This window comes from Rhinopithecus roxellana, chromosome 9, assembly GCF_007565055.1.
Source record: "Rhinopithecus roxellana isolate Shanxi Qingling chromosome 9, ASM756505v1, whole genome shotgun sequence".
In the NCBI taxonomy this organism is placed as follows: Eukaryota; Metazoa; Chordata; class Mammalia; order Primates; family Cercopithecidae; genus Rhinopithecus; species Rhinopithecus roxellana.
Genome location: NC_044557.1, coordinates 24,739,980 through 24,762,842, shown reverse-complemented (window position 1 = coordinate 24,762,842; position 22,863 = coordinate 24,739,980). Strand labels below are relative to the sequence as shown.

Below are 22,863 nucleotides of genomic sequence, written 5' to 3'. Positions count from 1 at the left end.
TATTTATATTTTTTTGAGACGGAGTTTCACTCTTGTTGCCCAGACTGGAGTGCAATGGCATGATCTTGGCTCACTGCAGCCTCTGCCTCCTGGGTTCAAGCGATTCTCCTGCCTCAGCCTTCCAAGTAGCTGGGATTACAGGCACCCACCACCACACCTGGTTAATTTTTGTATTTTTAGTAGAGATGGGAGTTCACCATGTTGGCCAGGCTGGTCTTGAACTCCTGACCTCAGGTAATCTACCCGCCTCCGCCTCCCAAAGTGCTGGGATTACAGGCTTGAGGCACCACGCCCAGCCTGCATCACATTTATTGTGCAGTTTATTTCTATTATTATTACGTTGTAATATATAATGAAATGATTATACAACTCACCATAATGTACACTCAGAGGGAGCCCTGAGCTTGTTTTCCTGCAACTAGTTGGTCCCATCTGGGGATGATGGGAGACAGTGACAGATCATCAGACATTAGATTCTCATAAGCAGTGTGCAACCTACACCCCTTGCATGCGTGGTTCACAATAGGGTTCATGCTCCTATGAGAATCCAATGCCGTCACTGATCTGAAAGGAGGTGGGTGGCGCTCAGGCAGTAATGCCAGCAATGAGGAGCAGCTATAAATACAGATGAAGCTTCGCTCACTTGCCCGCCACTCATCTCCTGCTGTGCAACCTGGTTCCTAATAGGCACCTGGGGGACAGGGACCCCTGAGCTAGAGAAAGGGGAAAGAAGGCCAAATGCAGTGGCACATGCTTGTAATTCCAACCTTTGGGAGGCTAAGGTAAGAGGATTGCTTGAGCCCAGGATTTTGAGACCAGCCTGGGCAACATAGTAAGACCCTGTCCCTAATTTGTTTGTTTGTTTTTTTCCCTTTTTTTTTTTTGAGATGGAGTTTCGCTCTTGTTGCCCAGGCTGGAGTGCAATGGCGTGATCTCCACTCACGGCAACCTCCACCTCCTGGGTTCAAGCGATTCTCCTGCCTCAGCCTCCCAAGTAGTTGGGATTACAGGCATGTGCTACCACGCCCAGCTAATTTTGTATTTTTAGTAGAAACAGGGTTTCTCCATGTTGGTCAGGCTGGTCTTGAACTCCCGACCTCAGGTGATCTGCCCGCTTCGGCCTGCCAAAGTGCTGGGATTACAGGTGTAAGCCACTATGCCCAGCCTCCCTCTCTAATTTGTAAGAAATTGGAAAAAAAAAAAAAAAAAAAAAAAAACGGGGGGGAAAGAGAAGGGAGCAGCAAAGGAGATGGGTAAGCCAGACCATGCCAGCTTTTCACCCCTGGCCTCCCCAGCTCTCAGTGGAACTAAGTGTGTGTGTGTATTTTTTGAGATAGGGTCTCACTGTGTTGCCCAAGCTGGAGTGTAGTGGTGCTATCTCAGCTCACAGTAGCCCTGACCCACAAGCTCAAGTGATCCTCTTGCCTCAGCCTCCCCAGTAGCTGGGACTGCAGGCTCACACATCACATCTGGCTAATTTTTGTATTTTTTCTAGAGATGGTGTTTCACCATGTTGCCCAGGCTCATCTTGAACTCCTGGCCTCAAGCGATCCACCTGCCTTGGCCTCCCAAAGTGCCGGAATTATAGGCATGAGCCACCACTCTCAGCCTAATGCTTTTCATTCCTTCCAAGTCAGAGGTGCTGAAGTCATGTCATGTTGCTGGCATGTGAATAGTTCTCTAAAAGCAGTGGAAATCCCTGGAGGCCTGCTCACAGGAGCTGCCAAAATAGGACAGTGGCATTTCAGGGTCATAGGCTTCCTTTCAACCGGTGCCCCAGGCCCCAAAGTGTTGTGCTGGGGCACAGCTCCTGCGACCCAACAAGGCCACAATTTTCCACCATCCTCTTCCTCTGGCTTCTGGCCCAGTGCTCTTCAATTTTAGGGAATGTGGTGATTCTGTTGCTGCCCCTTGAGTCAGTATCTTGGATAGGCTCAGAGCCTCTCTCTGGCTGGCACTGTAGGCCAGGATACTGATACAGTCCCCAAGAGCAGGGACTGTATCTGTTTAGTGCCTTACCTTGCATAATGCCTGGCACAAGTGGGTGCTTACTCAGTACCTCTGAATGAATGACTGCAAGCTAAGACCCTGTAGAAGCAAAAAAGGCAGAAACTTCTAAAAAACAAACCAGAGTTACAGACACCAGGCACCAGTGAAAGCCCACCTTGGCACTTTGAAGAAACATATTCCAAAAAAAGAATATATTTTAAAATTAAACATGTTTTTAAAAAACTTTAAAAACATATTTTTAAAAAACTTAAAAAAAGAAGTCTTGAATAACTTTAAAGTAGCTTCAAATATACATGAGGAACAAACTCATGGTATGTGAGAGTAGTTTAGAACATTGAGTGCTTTATGACACCCTTGGATTGCTTTTAATGATTCTTGGGAAACAAACGGTGGCTGGAGGACCAGCAGTATTTATTTAGCAGACAAATAATCTCTACCTTTGGGAAAATTGCTTTTGAAGTCTGTCCTAGTCGAAGCCACTTAGTAAACTTAAATGGTGAACTGCAGGATATAAAGGTGTGGGTGGAGGGCACTGGGAAGCACGTTGCCTGCCAAATAACTGGAAAAGGCAGGTTGGAAGAGAAAATCATTCCTATTATGGGGCCAGCGTTGTTCTTCCCACAGAGTTTCGACCTCCTTTCTCTGCTCTTACCATTAAGAAATCCCTGCCATCCTCCTTTCTTCAAAATGGCTTATTCTATTTATCCCAGTAATGTCAGGTACTTGGGGGTTGAGAAATAGCATATCCTCAGCTTGGCCAGATGAAAGGGCACTCTAGATAGAGAGCCATACATTTATTATTATTATTATTATTATTTATTTTTAGAAGTAGGGTCTGGCTCTGTTATCTAGGCTGGAGTGCAGTGGTGTTATTAGAGCTTACTGTAGCCTTCAACTTCTGGGCTCTAGAGATCCTCCTGCCTCAGCCTCCTGAATAGCTGGAACTACAGGCATGCACCAAGACCAACTCATTTTTTATTTTTTAATTTTTGCAGAGATGGGGTCTCAGGGTCTCACTATGTTGCCCAGGCTGGTCCCTAACTCCTGGGCTCAAGCAATCATCTTTCTTTTCGGCCTCCCAAAGCATGGGGATTATAGGCGTGAGCCACCACGCCCAGCCCATAAATTATTCTAATTTTTAGTATGAAGTACTTTCTGAATAGTGTGCTTGCGCTTGTTGTAGGTGTTGATTCTTTTATGAGGCTTGAATTCTGTACCCTTTTCTCAATCCCATGAGTTCCTGTTTCTATTGCCTTTAGTATTCTTATTGTAGCATAACTGCATTAAAAAAAATCCAAGTCCCAAACTTGACAGTGTATGACCTATCTCTTTCCAGGAAAAAAAAAAAAAAAAAATCCCATGTAACTGATAACTTGAGACGGTATGGAAACATAACTCATTCCTTTATTTTATTTTATTTTTTGAGACGGAGTCTCACTCTGTTGCCCTGGCTGGATGCAGTGGCAGATCTCAGCTCACTGCAACCTCCACCTCCCAGGTTCAAGCGATTCTCCTGCCTCAGCCTCCCGAGTAGCTGGGACTACAGACGTACGCTACCACACCCGGCTAATTTTTGTATTTTTAATAGAGATGGGGTTTCACCATGTTGCCCAGGCTGGTTTCGAACTCCTGACCTCAAGTGATCCGCCCGCCTCGACCTCCCAAAATGCTGGGATTACAGGCATGAGCCACTGCACCCAGCCATCACTCATTCCTTTATAATAACCGAGTGCAGGATAATAACAAGTAATAGGATTATAATGAAATTGTAGCAGGTACGCTGTTAGAATTTTGAAACAACTAAAGGAATAGAAGATTACTGTTCAGGAAGACCATCTGTTTCAAACATTAGTGATCTTCATGAGCTTTGGGCAAGTTTCTTTGAATTTAGCTTTTTGTATGAAGTGCCTTGGCTAGTATGTATGTGGTTCAGGAGCCACCATAGAAGGATACCCAGAAAGCATTCTATTATGAGAGCTAGGCTAGTATTACTGAGGCAAACAGAAAGCCAGTCTAGTTTCCTATGGTCATGATTGGCAGAGCTACAAGCCCCTAATATAAATTATGTCTAGAAGGCATTCATTTTAATATAAAAGAATAATTATGTTCTAGATGAAGGATTGCAGAGTCACTCACCAAAATTCCACTTCCCAAATTAAATCATTTTAGTGTATTTTTTGTTATTCTGGTTTATAAATGTCTAAAAACAATTACACAAGTGACAAATGACTATTTCCCATTATAAAAAGCATATAGAGTTTGTGTAGCTTGGGGTTTCGAGCTCCCACCTCTGACAACGCCGCGATCTCCTCTCCCCTCCAATCCTATTAGCGATGGACAATGCCTGCGAGTCATCCACCGACAAAGGTGGAGAGACAGGGGAGCCAGATGAGACAGCCGCTGCTCCCGGGGACCCGGGGGCTACCGACATGGGTGGAATCCCAGAGGAAACTGATGGAGACGCAGATGCGGACTTGAAAGAAGAGGAAAGCGAGCTCAAGAGTCAGGATGTCTCAAATTTAACAACAGTTGAAAGGGAAAACTCATCGTTATTTACTCCTGCAGCCAAAAAACTGAAAATAGATACCAAAGAAAAGAAAGTAGATGAAGATGAGATTCAGAAGATGCAAATCCTGGTTTCTTCTTTTTCTTTTTCTTTCTGTTTTTTTTTTTTTTTTCTCTGTCACCCAGGCTGGAGTACAGTGGCATAATCTCGACTCACTGCAACCTCTGCCTCCCGGGTTCAAGCAATTCTCCTGCTTCAGCCTCTTGAGTAGCTGGGATTACAGGCACATACCACCATGCCTGGCCAATTTTTGTATTTTTAGTAGAGATGGGGTTTCACCATATTGGCCAGGCTGGCTTTGAACTCCTGACCTCGTGATCTGCCCGCCTCGGCCTCCCAAAGTGCAGGGATTGCAGGCATGAGCCACTGCACCCAGCAGTTTCTTCTTTTTCTGTGGAGCAGCTGAACCATTATGAAATGTATTGCTACTCAGTGTTCCCTAAGGCAGCCATCAAAAGGCTGATCCAGTCCATCAGTGGCACCTCTATGTCTCAGAATGTTGTTATTGCTGTGTTTGGTCTTTCCAAGGTTTTTGTCTGGGAGGTGGTAGAAAAAGCACTGGATGTGTGTCAGAAGTGGGGAGAAATGCCACCACTACAACCCAAACATATGAGGGAAGCTGTTAGAAAGTTAAAATCAAAAGGACAGATTCCTAACTCAAAGCACAAAAAAAATCATCTTCTTCTAGATTGAAGTCTAGAAAGGCCTATTACTGACAGAAGAAGTATTGGTTCCAGACTTCCTCTAAGACCGTGTGCACTGGTGCTTTAGTATCTCAGTCCTCCAAGGATTCCATGATGATTTTAATGTCTTTCTCAAAACTCTGAGATTTGTCACACCTAGAAAGTGTGTAGCCTGTCTGATACTTGCCTTGACTAAATTTTTGGACCTATTGGGGCATTTTGAAGTTTTTAACTGTCTTGGCCAGTTGGAAGAAGATGTGTGGGCTGTAAGCATCTTCTGGACAGGGGAACTGCTTTCAGAGAGAAAACTTTTCCAAGAGAGTTTTTTTTTTTTTTTTGGAGATAGGGTCTTGCTCTGTCACCCAGGCTGGAGTGCAGTGGCATGACCGCAGCCTTGAACTCTTGACCCTCCCACCTCAGTTTCCTGAGTAGCTAGGACTACAGGCACACTACTGTGCCCAACTAACTTATTTTCATTTTTTATGGAGATGGGGTCTTGCTTTGTTGCCCAGGCTGGTCATGAACTCCTGGCTTCAAGCAGTCCTCCTGCCTCAGCCTCCTCAAGTGCCGAGAGCTTTCGTGATTTTATATTGAAGCCTAAAGTTGCTAAGACTTAGGTTGTTTCTTATATCTGGTTTTAAGTAGAGGAAACAGCCAGAAACTTTTACCTGTGATACTCTATGAAACAGCCAGAAACTTTTACCTGTGACACTCTATGAAACAGCCAGAAACTTTTACTTGTGACACTCTGCCATGAAGGATGCAGTGCTGGCAGGAATAGTGGAATAATTGCTGCTTGTAAACATCTAAGATTCTCTTGTGAATTTTGGTGAGTGATCATTAAACTGTTTTCCAAAAGCATATACAGGCCAAGCGCGGTGGCTCATGCCTATAATCCCAGCACTTTGGAAGGCTGACGCTGGAGAATCACTTGATCTCGGGAGTTCAAGACCAGCCTGGGCAATATACTGAGACCTTGTCTCTATTTTTGTAAAGTAGTTTTAATTTTTATTTATAAAATAAAATAAAAAGCATATATAGGCCATGTATGGTGGCTCATACCTGTAATCTCAACCCTTTGGGAGGACGAGTTAGGAGGATTGCTTGAGCCCAGGAGTTTGAGACCAGCTTGGGCAACATAGTGAGACCCTGTCTCTGTATTTTTATTTTTTTATTTTTATTTTTATTTATTTATTTATTTATTTTTTTTTTTTCTTTTTTTTGTGAGACGGAGTCTTGCTCTGCCGCCCAGGTTGGAGTGCAGTGGCCGGATCTCAGCTCACTGCAAGCTCCGCCTCCCGGGTTTACGCCATTCTCCTGCCTCAGCCTCCCGAGTAGCTGGGACTACAGGCGCCCGCTACCTCGCCCGGCCAGTTTTTTGTATTCTTTTAGTAGAGACGAGGTTTCACCGTGTTAGCCAGGATGGTCTCAATCTCCTGACCTCGTGATCCGCCTGTCTCGGCCTCCCAAAGTGCTGGGATTACAGGCTTGAGCCACTGCGCCCGGCCTATTTTTAGAAAAAAAAAATATATATATATATATTTTTTAAAGTATATCCAGGCACGGTGGCTCATGCCTGTAATCCCAGCACTTTGGGATGCCAAGGCGGGTGGATCACTTGAGCTCAGGAGTTTAAGACAAGCCTGGGCAACGTGGTGAGACCCTGGCTCTACTAAAAATACCAGGCATAGTGGTGAACGCCTGTGGTCCCAGCTACTCGGGGGCTGAGGAGGGGGGATTGTTTGATCCTGGGGAGCAGAGGTTGCAGTGAGCTGAGATTGCGCCATTGCACTCCAGCCTGAGTGACACAGCAAGACTGTCTCAAAAAAAAAAAAAAAAAAGAATATAGAACAAAATATGAAAGTTTTCTCCCTCTCCAGAGAAACACTGTTGATTGCTTGGAGTATAGCCAAATTGTGTTTACACCCATATATATATATATACACATACACATACTACATATAAATACGAATTGGGTCATGGCATAACTACTGTTCTGCAACTTTCTTTTGATGCATAACAGTATATGTTAGGACTGTTTCCATATAGTGCATAGAAATCTACCTTGCCCTTTTTAAATGGCTGCAGAATATTCCACAGACTCAATGTATAACAATTTATTTGATACTTCCCTGCTGATGGATATTTAATGTGTCTGTAGTTACCCATTATCACCAAGCTTCAGGGAATATCCCTATAAATGCATCTTTGGACACAGGAGCATAATATGTGACTACTTTTCTAGGTTACTCTAAAAGTAGAATTGCTGGGCCAATCAGGATGTGTTTGCTAACACTAGTTATAATCAACCTTTAAAATTTTTGCCAATCTGACAGATGAAAAATATTTCATTATTTAAATTATCTGTTATCTTTACTTTTAAAAAAATATAGCTTTCGGCTGGGTGTGGTGGCTCATGCCTGTAATCCCAGCACTTTGGGAGGCCACGGTGGGTAAATCACTTGAGGTCAGGAGTTTGAGACCAGCCTGGCCAACAAGGTGAAACTCCATCTCTAGTAAAAATGCAAAAATTAGCCAGGCAGGATGGCAGGCACCTGTAATCCCAGCTACTCGGGAGGCTGAGGCATGAGAATCGCTTGAACCCGGGAGGCAGAGGTTGCAGTAAGCTGAGATCTTGCCACTATATTCCAGCCTGCGCCATATAGTGAGACTCAGTCTCAAAAAAAACCCAAACAAACAAAATAATGCAGTTTCCGACTGGGCGCAGTGGCTCATGCCTGTAATCCTGGCACTTTGGGAGGCTAAGGCAGGTGGATCACCTAAGGTCAGGAGTTCGAGACCAGCATGCCCAACATGGCAAAACCCCATCTCTACTAGAAATACAAAAATTAGCTGGGCGTGGTGGTGCACATCTACAGTCCCAGCTATTTGGGAGGCTGAGGCAGGAGAATCGCCTGAATCCGGGAGGTAGAGGTTGCAGTGAGCTGTGATCGCACCATTGCACTCCAGCCTGGACAACAAAGCGAGACTCTGTCTCAAAAAAAAAAAAAAAAAAAAAAGGTAGTTTTCTGGTCTTGCTTTTTCTACTTTTATTCCATAAGTATTTTTCTATATATTAACTAGCAGTGAAATGGAAATGATTGTAACCAAATACGTATTTGTACATAACATGATAATCTGTGCATTTGTGCATTTTACTTTTCTACATCTTTGGTTACTTCTTTAGGCCAAATGCCAAGTGGTTATAAATCAAAGTCATTTTATGAGATCTAATATTTATTTAGGTTTTCTCAAGTTTCTTTACTAATGGTTAATCAACATCCCAGGTTCCATGCCTTGTACTTTAAATTTTTGTGCTTTTGGTGAGTATTTCTTTTTTGAGGCAGGGTCTCGCACTGTCACCTAGGCAGGAGTGCAGTGGCACGATCATGATTATGGCTCACTGCAGCCTTGTCCTCCTGGGCTCAAGTGGTCCTCCCACCTCAGCCTCCTGAGTAGCTGGGACCACAGGCGTGCACCACCACACTCAGCTAATTTTTTCTGTAGGGATGTGGTCTCGCTTGTTGCCCAGGCTGATCTTGAATTCATGGGCTTAAGCAATCCAACTGCCTCAGCTCCCAAAGTGCTGGAATTACAGGTGTGAACTACCACGCCTGGCCCATCTTGGGTGTTTATCCATGTATTCTGCAGTACTGTCCCCAGAAGTCCTCTTACACAGCTGCTCAGGATGGACTGATTGTCCTTTCTCTGTCTGCTTTCCTTGAGAAAATGCTGATGAATAAACTTCTCTCCCTCATCACAGAAGGAAAATAATGTTCTTATCTTTTTTTAACAAAGAAAGTAACTAGAATTTAGTACACTGTGACTTAGAACCTAAGGAAGCCTCCTCGCTTGATGCTTAGTGTGCATTTCTTGCAGATTTGTTTGGTGGTTTGAATTCAATATTGTTAAAGTCTGTCTCTCTTTTTTATTTTTTCTAGGTGAATGTTGGATGTGTACCCAAAAAGGTAGAATTTTTATTTCTCTTTCCCTTTACAATCCTTTTTCTATTTGGTAAATCATAATCTGAATAAGAATGTTTCCAAATGTATCCGTTAAAATTCATTCTGCAAAAAAAACCCTAGACCCCACTAAAAGTGGCTTAAGCAATAGGATTGTTTTTGTTTGATTTGTGTTTAAAATTTTTTGTTTATTTTTAATTACTTTTTATTTTTATTATTATTATTTTTTTGAGACGGAGTTTCACTCTTGTCGCCCAGGCTGGAGTACAGCGGCGCGACCTCGGCTCACGGCAACCTCTGCCTCCTGCGTTCAAGTGATTCCCTTTCCTCAGCCTCGCAAGTAGCTGGGATGACAGGCGCGCGCCACAGCACTCGGCTGATTTTTGTATTTTTAGTAGAGATGGGGTTTCACCGTGTTGGCCAGGCTGATCTCGAGCTCCTGACTTCAGGTGATCCACCCACTGTGGCCTCCCAAAACGCTGGGATTACAGGCCTGAGCCACCGAGACTGGCCACGGCCTAGTAATTTAGTTTGGTCATCTACACCGCAGGATAGTTTTTTCTCGGCAGGAAGACCCAGCCAGCAAACCAAACTGTTGAATGGAATCTTCTTAAGTTCTGTGGATTCATGGATTTTCTGTATCGTGTTGGTGATTTTTTTGGTATTAATATCTGTGGTGCGGGTCACATTGAATGATTTCATTTTTCTACCCTTGACAAAGAGGAAAAGACAGCAGCTCTTATTTCTAAAGCTGCCTCTTGCTTATACTTGCAAAGAATGCCACTCATTTGAATGAACTTTCTTTTTTTTTTTTTTTTTTTGAGACGGAGTCTTGTTCTGGAGTGCAGTGGCCAGATCTCAGCTCACTGCAAGCTCCACCTCCCGGATTTATGCCATTCTCCTGCCTCAGCCTCCCGAGTAGCTGGGACTACAGGCGCCCGCCACCTCGCCTGGCTAGTTTTTTTGTATTTTTTAGTAGAGACGGGGTTTCACTGTGTTAGCCAGGATGGTCTCGATCTCCTGACCTCGTGATCCGCCCGTCTCGGCCTCCCAAAGTGCTGGGATTACAGGCTTGAGCTACCGCGCCCGGCCATGAACTTTCAACATACGTTGTAATCTCAAGCTTACCACCTTTATTAATGGCATTCCATTTTAACTTGTCATCTTTTTGGTATTATGTAAGCAAATCTCTTAATCTCATCAGTGATGCATACCTGAGTTTAATTCCAAAAAGCTTTTTTGAAATCTGTTCCCTGGTGTAGGTGATGGTTTTCTTTCTGTGTTAGGAAGACTTTTTTTCTCGGGTACATTTTCCCTCAACTGTTTCCTTTCCTATTAGTCATACATTTTGGAATCTGTTCTACTTGGAACCATGCAATTATGACTGTATGAATTATATAAATTCATTATAAGGTGGTTTTATGTAGTTTAAACCAGTTATGGTAGTAAATTTCGTGTTGATTGGTATAAGTTTATTTTTTAAAAAATATACCGCTGGGCTAATACTGTACAGTAAACTGATTTTGTAATGTTTTATTCTCATATTTACTTATTCCTTCTGATCACATGTGGTAGACATTTATGTATGTTCATTTATATATGTTTTTGTTTCTTCTTGTTTGTTTATTTTATTTTTTTTGAGACGGAGTCTCACTGTTGCCCAGGCCAGAATGCAGTGATGTGATTTCAGCTCACTGCAACCTCCACCTCCCAGGTTCAAGTGATTCTCCTGCCTCAGCCTCACGAGTAGCTGGGACTACAGGCACGCACCACCATGCCTAGCTAATTTTTTTTTTTTTTTGTATTTTTATTAGAAATGGGGTTTCACCATGTTAGCCAGGATGGTCTCAAACTCCTGACCTCGAGTGATCCACCTCCTTCAGACTTCCAAAGTGTTGGGATTATAGGCACGAGCCACTATACCCGGCCTTGTTTTTTTTCTTTTTAGTCTGTTTTTAATATCTTTTCCCTTATCTCTTTAAAAAAAAAAGTTTTAAGTTAGCAAGGTATAGTAGATTTTATTTATTATTATTATTATTATTTTTTTATTTTTTGAGACAGTCTCTGTCTGTCACTCAGGCTGGAGTGCAGTGGTGTGATCTTGGCTCACTACAACCTCTGCCCTCGTGGTTCAAGCGATTCTCCTGCCTCATTCTTCCAAGTAGCTGGGACTACAGGCGTGTGCCACCATGCCCAGCTAATTTTTGTATTTTTAATAGAGATGGGGTTTTGCCATGTTGGCCAGGCTGGTCCCAAACTCTCTCTTTTTTTTTTTTTTTTGAGATAGTCTCGCCCTGTCGCCCAGGCTGGAGTGCAATGGCACAATCTCAGCTCACTGCAACCTCCACCTCCCAGGTTCAAGAGATTCTCCTGCCTCAGCCTCCTGAGTAGCTGGGATTACAGGCGTGTGCCACCACGCCTGGCTAATTTTTTTTGTATCTGTAGTTGAGACAGGGTTTCATCATGTTGGCCAGGCTGGTCTCGAACTCCTGACCTCGTGATCCGCCCACCTTGGCCTCCCAAAGTGCTGGGATTATAGCCGTGAGCTGCTGCGCCTGGCCCGAACTCTTGACCTCAAGTAATCCACCTGCCTCGGCCTCCCCAAAGTGCTGGGACTGCAGGTGTGAGCCACCGCACCTAGCCAGATTTGCTTTTAATTTAAAGGGCAGTATTTTATCTGCTGTTGCCTAGTTACCATTCATTCATGATTTCTTTTTTCCCTCAGGACTCATTTACTGCTGTTTTTGATCCTTTTTTTTTTTTTTTTTTTTTAACAGGTAATGTGGAACACAGCTGTCCACTCCGAATTCATGCACGATCATGCTGATTATGGCTTTCCAAGTTGTGAGGGTAAATTCAATTGGCGGTAAGTGTCAACACTAAGAGGGTTCAGTTTCCAAGTATAGACATTTTTCTTTCTTTTTTTTTTTTTTAAGTACAATTTCCATTTTATTTTTCTCCAGAGAATAGTCTGTCTCAGTCTTTAAGGACTCAGCTCCTTACATGGGCTTTGGTGGGGGACGTGGGGCAGCACCCGCAGGTCTAAATCGGGGAGGGGGTGTTCGGTCCTTGCGGGCTTCACGAGATCGATTCCTGACTACTTTGCTGTGAATTGCACGACTCACACAGTAATGCAGCTTCACATACAGCTTGGGAAGCACATAGGCATCGAAGACGCTCGCTTCAGAAATGTCCCTGACTGCTGTGGCCTCCACTATGTTTTGAATGACGAATTTCTTAATGGCCTTGTCCTTGGGCACGCATCGGGCACAGTTAGTGCAGCGAATAGGCTGCACATGGCCGCGGCCCTTTTTGGCATGACCGTTGTTCCTTCTTTTCTTTGTCATCTTGGATGTACAGACCGAAGACATAGTTTTCTTTCATAACTAAGTGAGCCATAAACTTTTTTAGGGATGGAAGAGGAATTGTGGTAAATATTCACAGTATGAGATTTACAGTTTAGCCATTTTTAAGTATACAATTGAGTGCCATTAAGCACATTCACATAGGTGTACAGTCATCACCACTATTACCACTTCCAGAACTTTCCTGCCATCCCAAACAGAAACTCTATTCCATTAAACAATAACCCCTCATTCTCTTCTCCTGCTGGCCCCTGGGAACCTCTATTCTGCTTTCTGTCTCTATGAATTTGCCAATTCTAGGAAATTCATATAAGTGGAATCATATAATATTTGTTCCTTTATGTCTAGTTTGTTTTCACGGTTTGTCCGTGTTGTCATATGTATCAGAACTTCATTGCTTTTTTTTTTTTTTTTTTTTTTGTTAAGACAGGGTCTTGCTCTGTTGCCCACACTGGAATGCAATGGTACAATCATAGCTCACTGCAATCTTGAGCTCCTGGGCTCAAGCTATCCTCCCACTTCAGCCTCCTGAGTAGCTGGAACTACAGGCATGTGCCACCATGCCTGCCTATTTTTTTTATTTTTATTTTTAGTAGAGATGTGGTCTCACTGTGTTGCCCAGGCTAGTCTTGAACTCCTGAGCTGAAGTGATCCTCCCGCCTCAGCCTCCCAATTTGCTGGGATTTCAAGTGTGAGCCACTGTGCCCAGCCTTCATTCCTTTTAAAGGCAGATTAAGATTTCATCATATGGATAAAACCACATTTTGTTTATCCATTCATTCGTTAGTGAATTTTTGGGTTGTTTTTACCTTTTTTTTTTTTTTTTTGAGACGGAGTCTCGCTCTGTTGCCCAGGCTGGAGTGCAGTGGCGCAATCTCGGCGCACTGCAAGCTCCACCTTCCGGGTTCACGCCATTTTCCTGCCTCAGCCTCTTGAGTACCTGGGACTACAGGCGCCCGCCACCATGCCCGGCTAATTTTTTGTATTTTTTTTTAGTAGAGACGGGGTTTCACCGTGTTAGCCAGGATGGTCTCGATCTCCTAACCTCGTGATCCACGCACCTCAGCCTCCCAAAGTGCTGAGATTACAGGCGTGAGCCACTGCGCCCAGCCTGTTTTACCTTTTGGTTATTATGAACAATGCTGCTCTGAACATTCCTGTAAAGGTATCTATCTGTTCGGGTCTCTGCTTCCAGTTTCTTCTGGGTCTGTACTTAGAAGTGGAATTGCTGGGTCATATGGCAGTTTTGTGTTAACTATTTAAGGAACTGCTGTAAATCTTTTGAAGCCATAACAGTTTTGAAGAAATTTAGCAGATTTATGTAACAGGTATTTATTAAGTACCCACCACATCCTACGCACACCATGTTCTAGGGACTGTGCCAAAACATTTCTCCTTGTCTTCTGTGCAGAAAGACGATGCCAGCTGAGTGCATTCTCCACTGAGTGGCACAGAGGCTTTTAACACATGGGGCAGCAGAATGAAACAGGGAAGGGATGACTGTCTTCGGAGACATTCACTCACTGTGGTTCCTGTTGACAGTCAGTGATTCTCTGCTCGGGTGTTCAGGGACAGATGCCTTAGTTACTAACTGGAAGGGGAAGATCCTGTTTCTGAGTACTGACTTGGGTTTCATTGCAGTGTTATTAAGGAAAAGCGGGATGCCTATGTGAGCCGTCTGAACACCATCTATCAAAACAATCTCACCAAGGTGTGTATGCTGGGTTTTTAACTTTGAGAAAAAGCTGTTCCCTTCTTGAGTACTCAGCTAAGTCTTGCCAGACTGTAGCTCTATTTATTTATTTTTATTATTATTTTTTTTGGAGACGGAGTCTTGCTTTGTTGCCCAGGCTGGAGTGCAGTGGCGTGATCTCGGCTCACTGCAACCTCCGCCTCCTGAGTTCAAGCAATTCTTCTGCCTCAGCCTCCTGAGTAGCTGGGTCTACAGGCTACATGGTGTGCCACCATGCCCAGTTAATTTTTGTATTTTTTAATAGAGACAGGGTTTCATCATGTTGGCCAGGCTGGTCTTGAACTCCTGACCTTAGGTGATCTGCCCACCTTGTCCTCTCAAAGTGCTGAGATTACAGGCGTGAGCCACCGCGCCTGGCCCTATTTTATTTTTAATGACCAAGTCTCTATCTGTCGCCAGGTTGGAGTACAGTGGTGCAATCATAGCTCACTGCAGCCTCCAAATCCTGGGCTCCTCCTGTCTCCTTAGTAGCTAGGACTATAGGCATGCACCACCACACCTGGCTAATTTTTAAAATATTTTGTGGAGATTTCTTACTATCTTGCCTAGGCTGGTCTTTAAACTCCTGCCTTAGCCTCCCAAAGTGTTGGGATTATAGGCATGAGCCACTGTGCCTGGCCTCTTACTTTTTCTCTTATTGAAATTGACCTGTCAGAGCAGAAGCCTCTGACCCAGCTGGCCAGTCTCTTCTGCAGAGAGAGGGTGGCGTGTGCCAGAGCTGGTAGACCAGGCCTCACCTAATGGCTGCAGCTTGAGTACATCTGGCCTGGCACTTAGATTCAGAAGTCACATACGAGAGACTTTGTGCACCAGTGTGGCAGTTTATTAATTAAAAAGAGGAGTGCCGTCTAGCTGAAAACCTGCCATTGTGTGTTTTTTTGTTTGTTTGTTTGTTTTTTGAGAGAGTTTCTCTAGTCACCCAGGCTGGAATGCAAGAGCACAATCTCAGCTCAGTGCAACCTCTGCCTCCCGCCAGGTTCAAGCAATTCTCCTGCCTCAGCCTCCCGAGTAGCTGGGATTACAGGCATGCACCACCACGCCTAGCTAATTTTTGTATTTTTAGTAGAAACAGGATTTCATCATGTTGGCCAGGGGTCTCGAACTCCTGATCTCAAGTGATCTGCCCACCTCGGCCTCCCAAAGTGCTGAGGTTACAGGCATGAGCTACTGTGCCCGGCCAAACCTGCCATTGTTTATTTGCCTAGAGTAAGACCTCCTTAAGAGACCAAATTAGGATTCAGAAGGTTGTTTTTTTGAATGACATCTGATCAAGAAAACTGGACAGAGGTGTGTTTGCCTCTAGCAACTGTATGTCATCCTTCACTATCCTGATGGTTTCCCCCCTAGTGCTGGGATGTGACACCTTTCCCACCAGGACCATGTGGGTGACATTCACAACCTGTGCATCACTTAACTCTCCTTTTTCTTGACAGTATCTTTCCACCACCCTTCATTTGTCTTTGTGGTCTCACTTTGCTGTTTCTAAGATTTCTTAGGTTTTGTTTGTTTGTTTGTTTGTTTGTGAAACAGAATCTTGCTCTCTCCCCCAGGCTGGAATGCAGTTGTGTGATTTCAGCTCACTGCGACCTCTGCCTCCCAGGTTCAAGCAATTCTTGTGCCTCAGCCTCCCGAGTAGCTGGAACTACAGGCGCATGCCCCCACACCTGCCTAATTTTTTTTGTATTTTTAGTAGAGATAGGGTTTCACCATGTTGGCCAGCTGGTCTCGAACTCCTAACCTTGAGTGATCCGCCTGCATCAGCCTCCCAAAGTGCTGGGATGACAGGGCTGAGCAACCAGCCTTGGCCCTCTTAGGTTATATTTAGATCAGAAACTTTTTTTTTTTTTGAGACAGAGTTTTGCTCTGTTGCCCAGGCTGGAGTGCAGTGGCATGATCTCAGCTCATTACAGCCTGGACCTCCCAGGCTCAAGTGATCCTCCTGCCTTGGCCTTCCGACATGCTGGGATTATAGGCATCAGCCACTACACCTGGCTTAGATCAGTAGATTCTTGACGATAATTGGGCCACTGTGATCTCAGTAGCAGCATATTTATAAACCAATTTTTAGGACAAGCTTCATAGGTAGCTAACTGTATGCAGTTTTATATTCTTATTCATTGGGTTTATTTTTTGGAGGGTGATCTTTTCCAACCTTGATCCACAATCCAGGGGGAAAAATATTTAGAGGCCTGCAGTCCTTATGCACAGGAGATTTTAAGACTGAGTATAGGGTAACACTGGCAGTAGTAAAACACACCAAGTTTTTTATTTTTTATTTATTTACTTGTTTTTTATTTATTTTTATTTTTTGAGATGGAGTCTCACTCTGTCGCCCAGGCTGGAGTGCAGTGGCCGGATCTCGGCTCACTGCAAGCTCCGCCTCCCGGGTTTATGCCATTCTCCTGCCTCAGCCTCCCGAGTAGCTGGGACTATAGGCGCCCACCACCTCGCCCGGCTAGTTTTTTTTTTTTTTTTTTTGTATTTTTTAGTAGAGACGGGGTTTCACCATGTTAGCCAGGATGGTCTCGATCTCCTGACCTCGTGATCTGCCCGTCTCAACCTCCCAAAGTGCTGGGATTACAGGCTTGAGCCAATGCGCCTGGCCCCAAATTTTTTATTTTGTTTTAATTATTTTTTTGAAGTCAGGATCTCACTCTCTTGCCCAGACTGGAGGGCACTGGCATGATGACAGCTTACTGTAGCCTTAACCTCCCAGGCTCAAGCAATCCTCCCACCTCAGCCGCCTGAGTAGCTTGGACTATAAGCACTGTCCCACCATACCCTACTACTTTTAAAACATTTTTGTAGAGGCTGGGCGTGGTGGCTCACGCCTGTAGTCACAGCTCTTTGGGAGGCTGAGGCGAGCGGATCATGAGGTCAGGAGATCGAGACCATTCTGGCTAACATGGTGAAACCCCATCTCTACTAAACATACAAAAATTAGCTGGGTGTGGTGGCCTGTAGTCCCACCTACTCACAAGGCTGAGGAAGGAGAATGGCGTGAACCCTGGAGGCGGAGCTTGCAGTGAGCTGAGATTGCGCCATTGCACTCCAGCCTGGGCGAAAGTGCAAGACTCCATCACCAAAATAAATTTTTTTTTTTTTTTTTTTTTTTGTAGAGGTGAGGTCTTGCTATGTTGCCCACACTGATCTTGAACTCATGGTCTCAAGCAACCCTTCTGCCTTGTCCTCCCAAAGTATGGGGATTATAGGCATAAACCACTGCATCTGACCTTTTTTTTTTTAATGGAGCTAGCTGAAATACTTTTGCAAAAGAGATAGGAAAATTATTCAGGAGCCAGCATTTTGTAATACTTCAAAATCTTGGTGTGTGCTATAGCTTATGGTGATCTTATGGGGAAGGAATTACTTACAGTTGACCCAGAAGTTCTATATTGCAAAGGAAACTTTCTATTTAATGTCCTAGAAAATGAAAGTAAAAATCTCACTGCTTCTTCCTCTGAACTAGTGTCTGTCCTATTGCCATGTGGGCCACACTCCTTTTTGTCTAGCATTGCAGAGGACGTCATTACGACCTGAGGGAATGGTGTTCTGGAGGCCTGTGGGTTTTGTCTTTGACCTTGATTCAGCTTGATTAAGCCTGGCACCTGCAGGAACAGGCCTGGAGGGTGCAGGGAAAGGAGAAGATAACTCAATTCAGAATCAAGCATGTTCCAAAATGTTAAAGCATTCCACTTTGTAATCATGCTTACATGGTTCCATTATTCTTATAAGTTGACCATGTTTGCATGCCCCTGCATGTATCGTGGCTGGCAGAAGCATGCCAGCACCCCCTAAGTGAAGGCCTTGGTGCAGAGGATTCCAGTAAGAGCACATCCAAAAGTAAGAGTCAGTTCTCCCCGTCTCCAGCATAGAACTTCCGTGTCATGTACTTTTGTGGTATTTTTCCCATTTTACGAAAACACAAGCATTGTGTTTCCCTCCCTTGGCCAGAGTATTCCTGTCTTGGTCTTGCGTCTGCTCATTTCAGCTTTATCCTGTTGTCTTTCTCAGCCTTCTGTCTCTCCTCCAGACACACCAGTCTTTTTGAGAGAGAGTCTTGGCTCTGTCGCCCAGGCTGGAGTGCAGTGGCGCAATCTCGGCTCACTGCAACCTCTGCCTCCCAGGTTCAAGGGAGTCTCGTGCCTCAGCCTCCTGAGCAGTTGGAATTACAGGTGCTCGCCACCACTCCTGGCTAATTTTTATATTTTTAGTAGAGACAGGGTTTCTCCTTGTTGGTCAGGCTGGTCTTGAACTCCCGACCTCGGGTGATCCGCCTGCCTCGGCCTCCCAAAGTGCTGGAATTACAGGTGTGAGCCACCACGCCCAGCCCAGACACACCATTCTGTAATGTGTTCACATTGCACATAAGGAACTTTCACCTTCAATTCTTGGGGGCAAAGATGTCATCTTTCTTACGGGGGTGCCTCGTATATACTTTTTTGTCTCTGGGTTTTGGCCCAAGGTTGCACTTGTATTTCTTCTTCTTTCTTCTTTCTCCTCCTCCTCCTCCCCCTCCCCCTCCTTCTACTCCTCCACCCTTCACTTCCTCCCTCCTCCTCCTCCCCCTCCTTTTCCCCCTCTCCTCCTCCTCCCTCCTCAATCTCCACTTCTCCTCCTCCTCCTTCTCCTCCTTTTCTTCCTCTTTTCCTCCTCCTTCTTTCTCCTAATTTCTTTCTTCTAACTTCTTTCTTCTTTCTTCCTCCTCCTCCTCCTTCTCCTCCTCCCCTTTCTCCTCCTCCTCCTTCTCCTCCTCCTCCTTCTCCTTCTTCCTTCCCCTCCTTCTCTTCCCTCCTTCCTTCTTCTTCTTCCTTCTCCTCCTCCTCCTCCTTTTCACTTTGTCATCCAGGCTGGAATGCAGTGGCGCCATCTCAGCTCACTGCAGCCTCAACCTCCCAGATGCAAGCAATCCTCCTGCCTCAGCCCCTCAAAGAGCTGGGACTACAGGTGTGCAGCACCATGCCTGGCTAGTTTTTGTATTTTTAGTAGAGACTGGGTTTTGACATGTTTCTCAGGCTGGTCTCAAATTCCTGAGCTCAAGCTATCCACCCACCTCTGCCTCCCAAAGTGCTAGGATTACAGGTGTAAGCCACTGTGCCCAGCCTATTTCATCTTACTATATACTTCCAGCATCTAATGGCAACCCCTTTCCTAAATATAGGTTGCCAGTTAGGAGTTCTACAGAAACTTGAACAATGGAGAATTGTGTTGGCATCAGCAAACCAAGAATCAAAATGTTTAGTAGACAAATGAAAGTTCTTATAAGTTGCAGCAGGTGTCTTTGTTTTTATTCTAAGAACAGGCTAATGTCATGGTTCCTTCTCTAGTCCCATATAGAAATCATCCGTGGCCATGCAGCATTCACGAGTGATCCCAAGCCCACGATAGAGGTCAGTGGGAAAAAGTACACCGCCCCTCACATCCTGATCGCCACAGGTGGTGTGCCCTCCATCCCTCATGAGAGCCAGATCCCGGGTGAGTCATACAGCAGGTACTCATTAACAGCAGTCAGGAGTTTACCGTTGCTTTCAACCTGACAAGCCATGCCAGGGGATCTGCCTAAACCAGTTCTCTCTTTGGAGCCAGGCCATGGGAGAAGGTCTCTGCAGAACCTAACTCCAGTTGGCCTAGTGGTAGCTTATGATGCAGTCACCCAGGCTGGAGTGCAGTGGCACGATCTTGGCTCACTGCTACCTCCACCTCCTGGGTTCAAGCGACTCTCCTGCCTCAGCCTCCCGAGTAGCTGGGACTATAGGCACGCCACCACCACACCTGGCTAATTTTGGTATTTTTAGTAGAGACGGGGTTTCATCATGTTGGCCAGGCTGGTCTTGAACTCCTCACCTCAGATGATCTGTCCACCTTGGCCTCCCAAAGTGCTGGGATTGGCCATGCCCGGCCAAGAGATTTCATTTGGCCCCAGGCTCAGACATATTGTAGGTAACAGAGGGAGAGAAATCAATGAAAGCCTCATTCTTTCCTTCTCAGCTTAGCATACATTGTTTCCAGCCTCAGTTTGTCAGATGGGTTGTTATTTATAAGACACGTGATAATTTATTGTTTTGTTCCAGAGAGAGAAATCTTCTAAGGATGTAGCTTAAGTAGCTAAGTAAGATTTTATATGCATATTTTCTCTTTTAAGTAGGGAATTATAGAAGATTAAAGCTGTAAGGAATCTCAGAGATGGTCATAACTCTTTTGCATTTATTTATTTATTTATTTATTTATTTATTTATTTATTTATTTATTTATTTTGAGACGGAGCCTGGCTTTGTCACCAAGGCTGGAGTGCAGTGGCACAATCTAGGCTCACTGCAACCTCCACCTCCCAGGTTCATGCCATTCTCCTGCCTCAGCCTCCCGAGTAGCTGGGATTACAGGTATCCGCCACCACGCCCAGCTAATTTATGTATTTTAGTAGAGACAGAGTTTCACCATGTTGGTCATGTGGGTCTTAAACTCCTGACCTCAAGTGATCCGCGCACCTCAGCCTCCCAGAGTGCTGGGATTACAGGCATGAGCCACTGTGCCCAGCCTATTATTTTATTTTATATTACTTTATTTTTTTGAGACAGGGTTACTTGCTCTGTTGTCCAGGCTGGAGTGCAGTGCTGCAATCACAGCTCACTAAGGCCTTGACCAGGAGATTTAGATGGGAGATTGCTCAAGTGATCTCTTTCTTTCTTCCCAGCTAGATTGTAAGGACTTTGTGGATGGTGAATATAGTTTATACATCTTTTGAATTCTCCATGGATTGGCTTCATAAGATCCATTATCAGCGTGAAATTTTTTTTTTTTTTTTTTTTTGAGAGTCTAGCTCTGCCACCCAGGCTGGAGTGCAGTGGCACAATCTCCACTCATCTGGAACCTCTGCCTCCTGGGTTTAAGTGATTCTCTTGCCTCAGCCTTAGTAGCTGGTATTACAGGCATGTGTCATCATCATGTCCAGCTAATTTTTTTTGTATTTTTAGTAGAGGTGGGGTTTTGCCACATTGTCCAGGCTGATCTCAAACTCCTGACCTGAAGTGATCCGCCCACCTCGGCCTCCCAAAGTGCTGGGATTACAGGTGTGAGCCACTGCACCCAGCCTAATATATTTAATAACTGATGAGAAATGAGGGTAGGGGGCCTACTGAGAGAATGAATCAGCAGTTGACAGCTGAAGGCTTTGTCTGCATTATTGGGGGCAGGTGGTAACTGAAGTGGTAAACTGGAGAGAGATACAGGTTGGAAAATAAAATTAAGGTTCAGTTCTAAATAGACTAAGTTTGAAGCCAATGTAAAATTGTGTGGCGAGATAATTAGAAACATGGAACTGCAACCTGGGAAGAAAGTCAAACCTGGAATAATGCATTTGGAAGTCCTGCAAGATAGGACCTGCTATCCTATATCCAAAGGTTTCAATCTCCTTTTCACTACATGTCTATTTCACTATATGGGTTGTACCTCTTGTAATTCAATGTATATACCATATAGGTTGAAACCTTGGAAAGAATAAGGAGAGAGGAAAGGGCCACATTTTTTTTTTTTTTTTTTTTTTTTTGAGACGAAATCTTGCTCTGTTCTCAGGCTGGAGTGCAGTGGCACCATCTCGGCTCACTGCAACCTCTGCCTCCCAGGTTCAAGTGATTCTCCTGCCTCAGCCTCCCGAGTAGCTGGGACTACAGGTGTGTGCCACCACGCCCAGCTAATTTTTAATTTTTGTATTTTTAGTAGAGACGGGGTCTCACCACGTTGGCCAGGCCACATAGATTTTGAACTACATAGAAATGTGTCTTTTCAGGCAGGAACGGTGGCTCACGCCTGTAATGAGCTAAGCCCCAGGGTTCCTCCTACCCTTGGGGTGGGAGGGTGAACAGATCCAGCAGAGTCTGTTCATGACTGCTGAGATCTTCATTCTTCAGAGAAATGTAAAAGTTATTTAGCCATCATGGCTTCTGTTTCTAGAGAGAAAATAAAAATGTTGACTTAGGGAGGATTTGGTTGGCAGCTTTCCAAGCAGAGGCTTTAACAAAACTTGTCAAAACGGAGACTATGTTGGCTGTGAAAGTGTTTGGCTTTTGCATAAAATGTTGTGATTATTTTGCAAGAGAAAGAGCAGTCTTGTGTGATCTCTGTTGCCTTTTTCTACATAGGTGCCAGCTTAGGAATAACCAGCGATGGATTTTTTCAACTGGAAGAATTGCCTAGGTAAGCTGACCTGACCTGACTTCAGTGACTCATTCTTCCTTAGTGTCTCCTCGTGGCTTTTCTTCGTCCTCTCCTCCCAAGCATTTAATGTAGGCCTTTCCTGAATTCCGTCCTCTTACCATGACCTTGTATATCTCATTCCTAGAACTCCTCAGTAGATCCCTCAAATCTTTCATGCTTTCAATCAGAGGCCAAAGTCAAATGCAGAGTAATTTGAAGACTGCATAACAGAGTCCTAAAACTGTCTTCTTTCTTCAGCTCGATACGGCATCAATTAAGAATATGTCTGAAGGAGCTTGTATTTTAGAATAGAATAGCTGGTTTTGGCCAGATG

General features: G+C 44.5%; 3 protein-coding genes across 3 annotated transcripts in view; 2 read left to right on the top strand and 1 right to left on the bottom strand.

The window, feature by feature from the left end:
• The window catches only part of GSR (glutathione-disulfide reductase), a 56,502-nt gene that overhangs the window by 8,968 nt on the left and 24,671 nt on the right, over positions 1 to 22,863 (top strand). Inside the window, exons 2-6 of the mRNA XM_030937934.1 lie at positions 9,201 to 9,227; positions 11,999 to 12,087; positions 14,228 to 14,297; positions 19,667 to 19,814; positions 22,475 to 22,529. Coding sequence (XP_030793794.1) covers positions 9,201 to 9,227; positions 11,999 to 12,087; positions 14,228 to 14,297; positions 19,667 to 19,814; positions 22,475 to 22,529 — 389 coding nt within the window. The remainder of the gene's footprint in view (positions 1 to 9,200; positions 9,228 to 11,998; positions 12,088 to 14,227; positions 14,298 to 19,666; positions 19,815 to 22,474; positions 22,530 to 22,863) is intronic.
• On the top strand, positions 4,344 to 5,126 carry LOC104668224 (transcription initiation factor TFIID subunit 11-like). Its single transcript, XM_030937935.1, has 3 exons — positions 4,344 to 4,646; positions 4,940 to 5,043; positions 5,120 to 5,126. The coding sequence occupies exons 1-3, from the start codon at positions 4,344 to 4,346 to the stop codon at positions 5,124 to 5,126; spliced, it is 414 nt and encodes a 137-aa protein (XP_030793795.1).
• On the bottom strand, positions 12,141 to 12,585 carry LOC104668223 (40S ribosomal protein S26-like). The gene has a single exon (XM_010370876.2). The coding sequence runs from the start codon at positions 12,566 to 12,568 to the stop codon at positions 12,221 to 12,223; it is 348 nt and encodes a 115-aa protein (XP_010369178.2). The 5' UTR covers positions 12,569 to 12,585; the 3' UTR covers positions 12,141 to 12,220.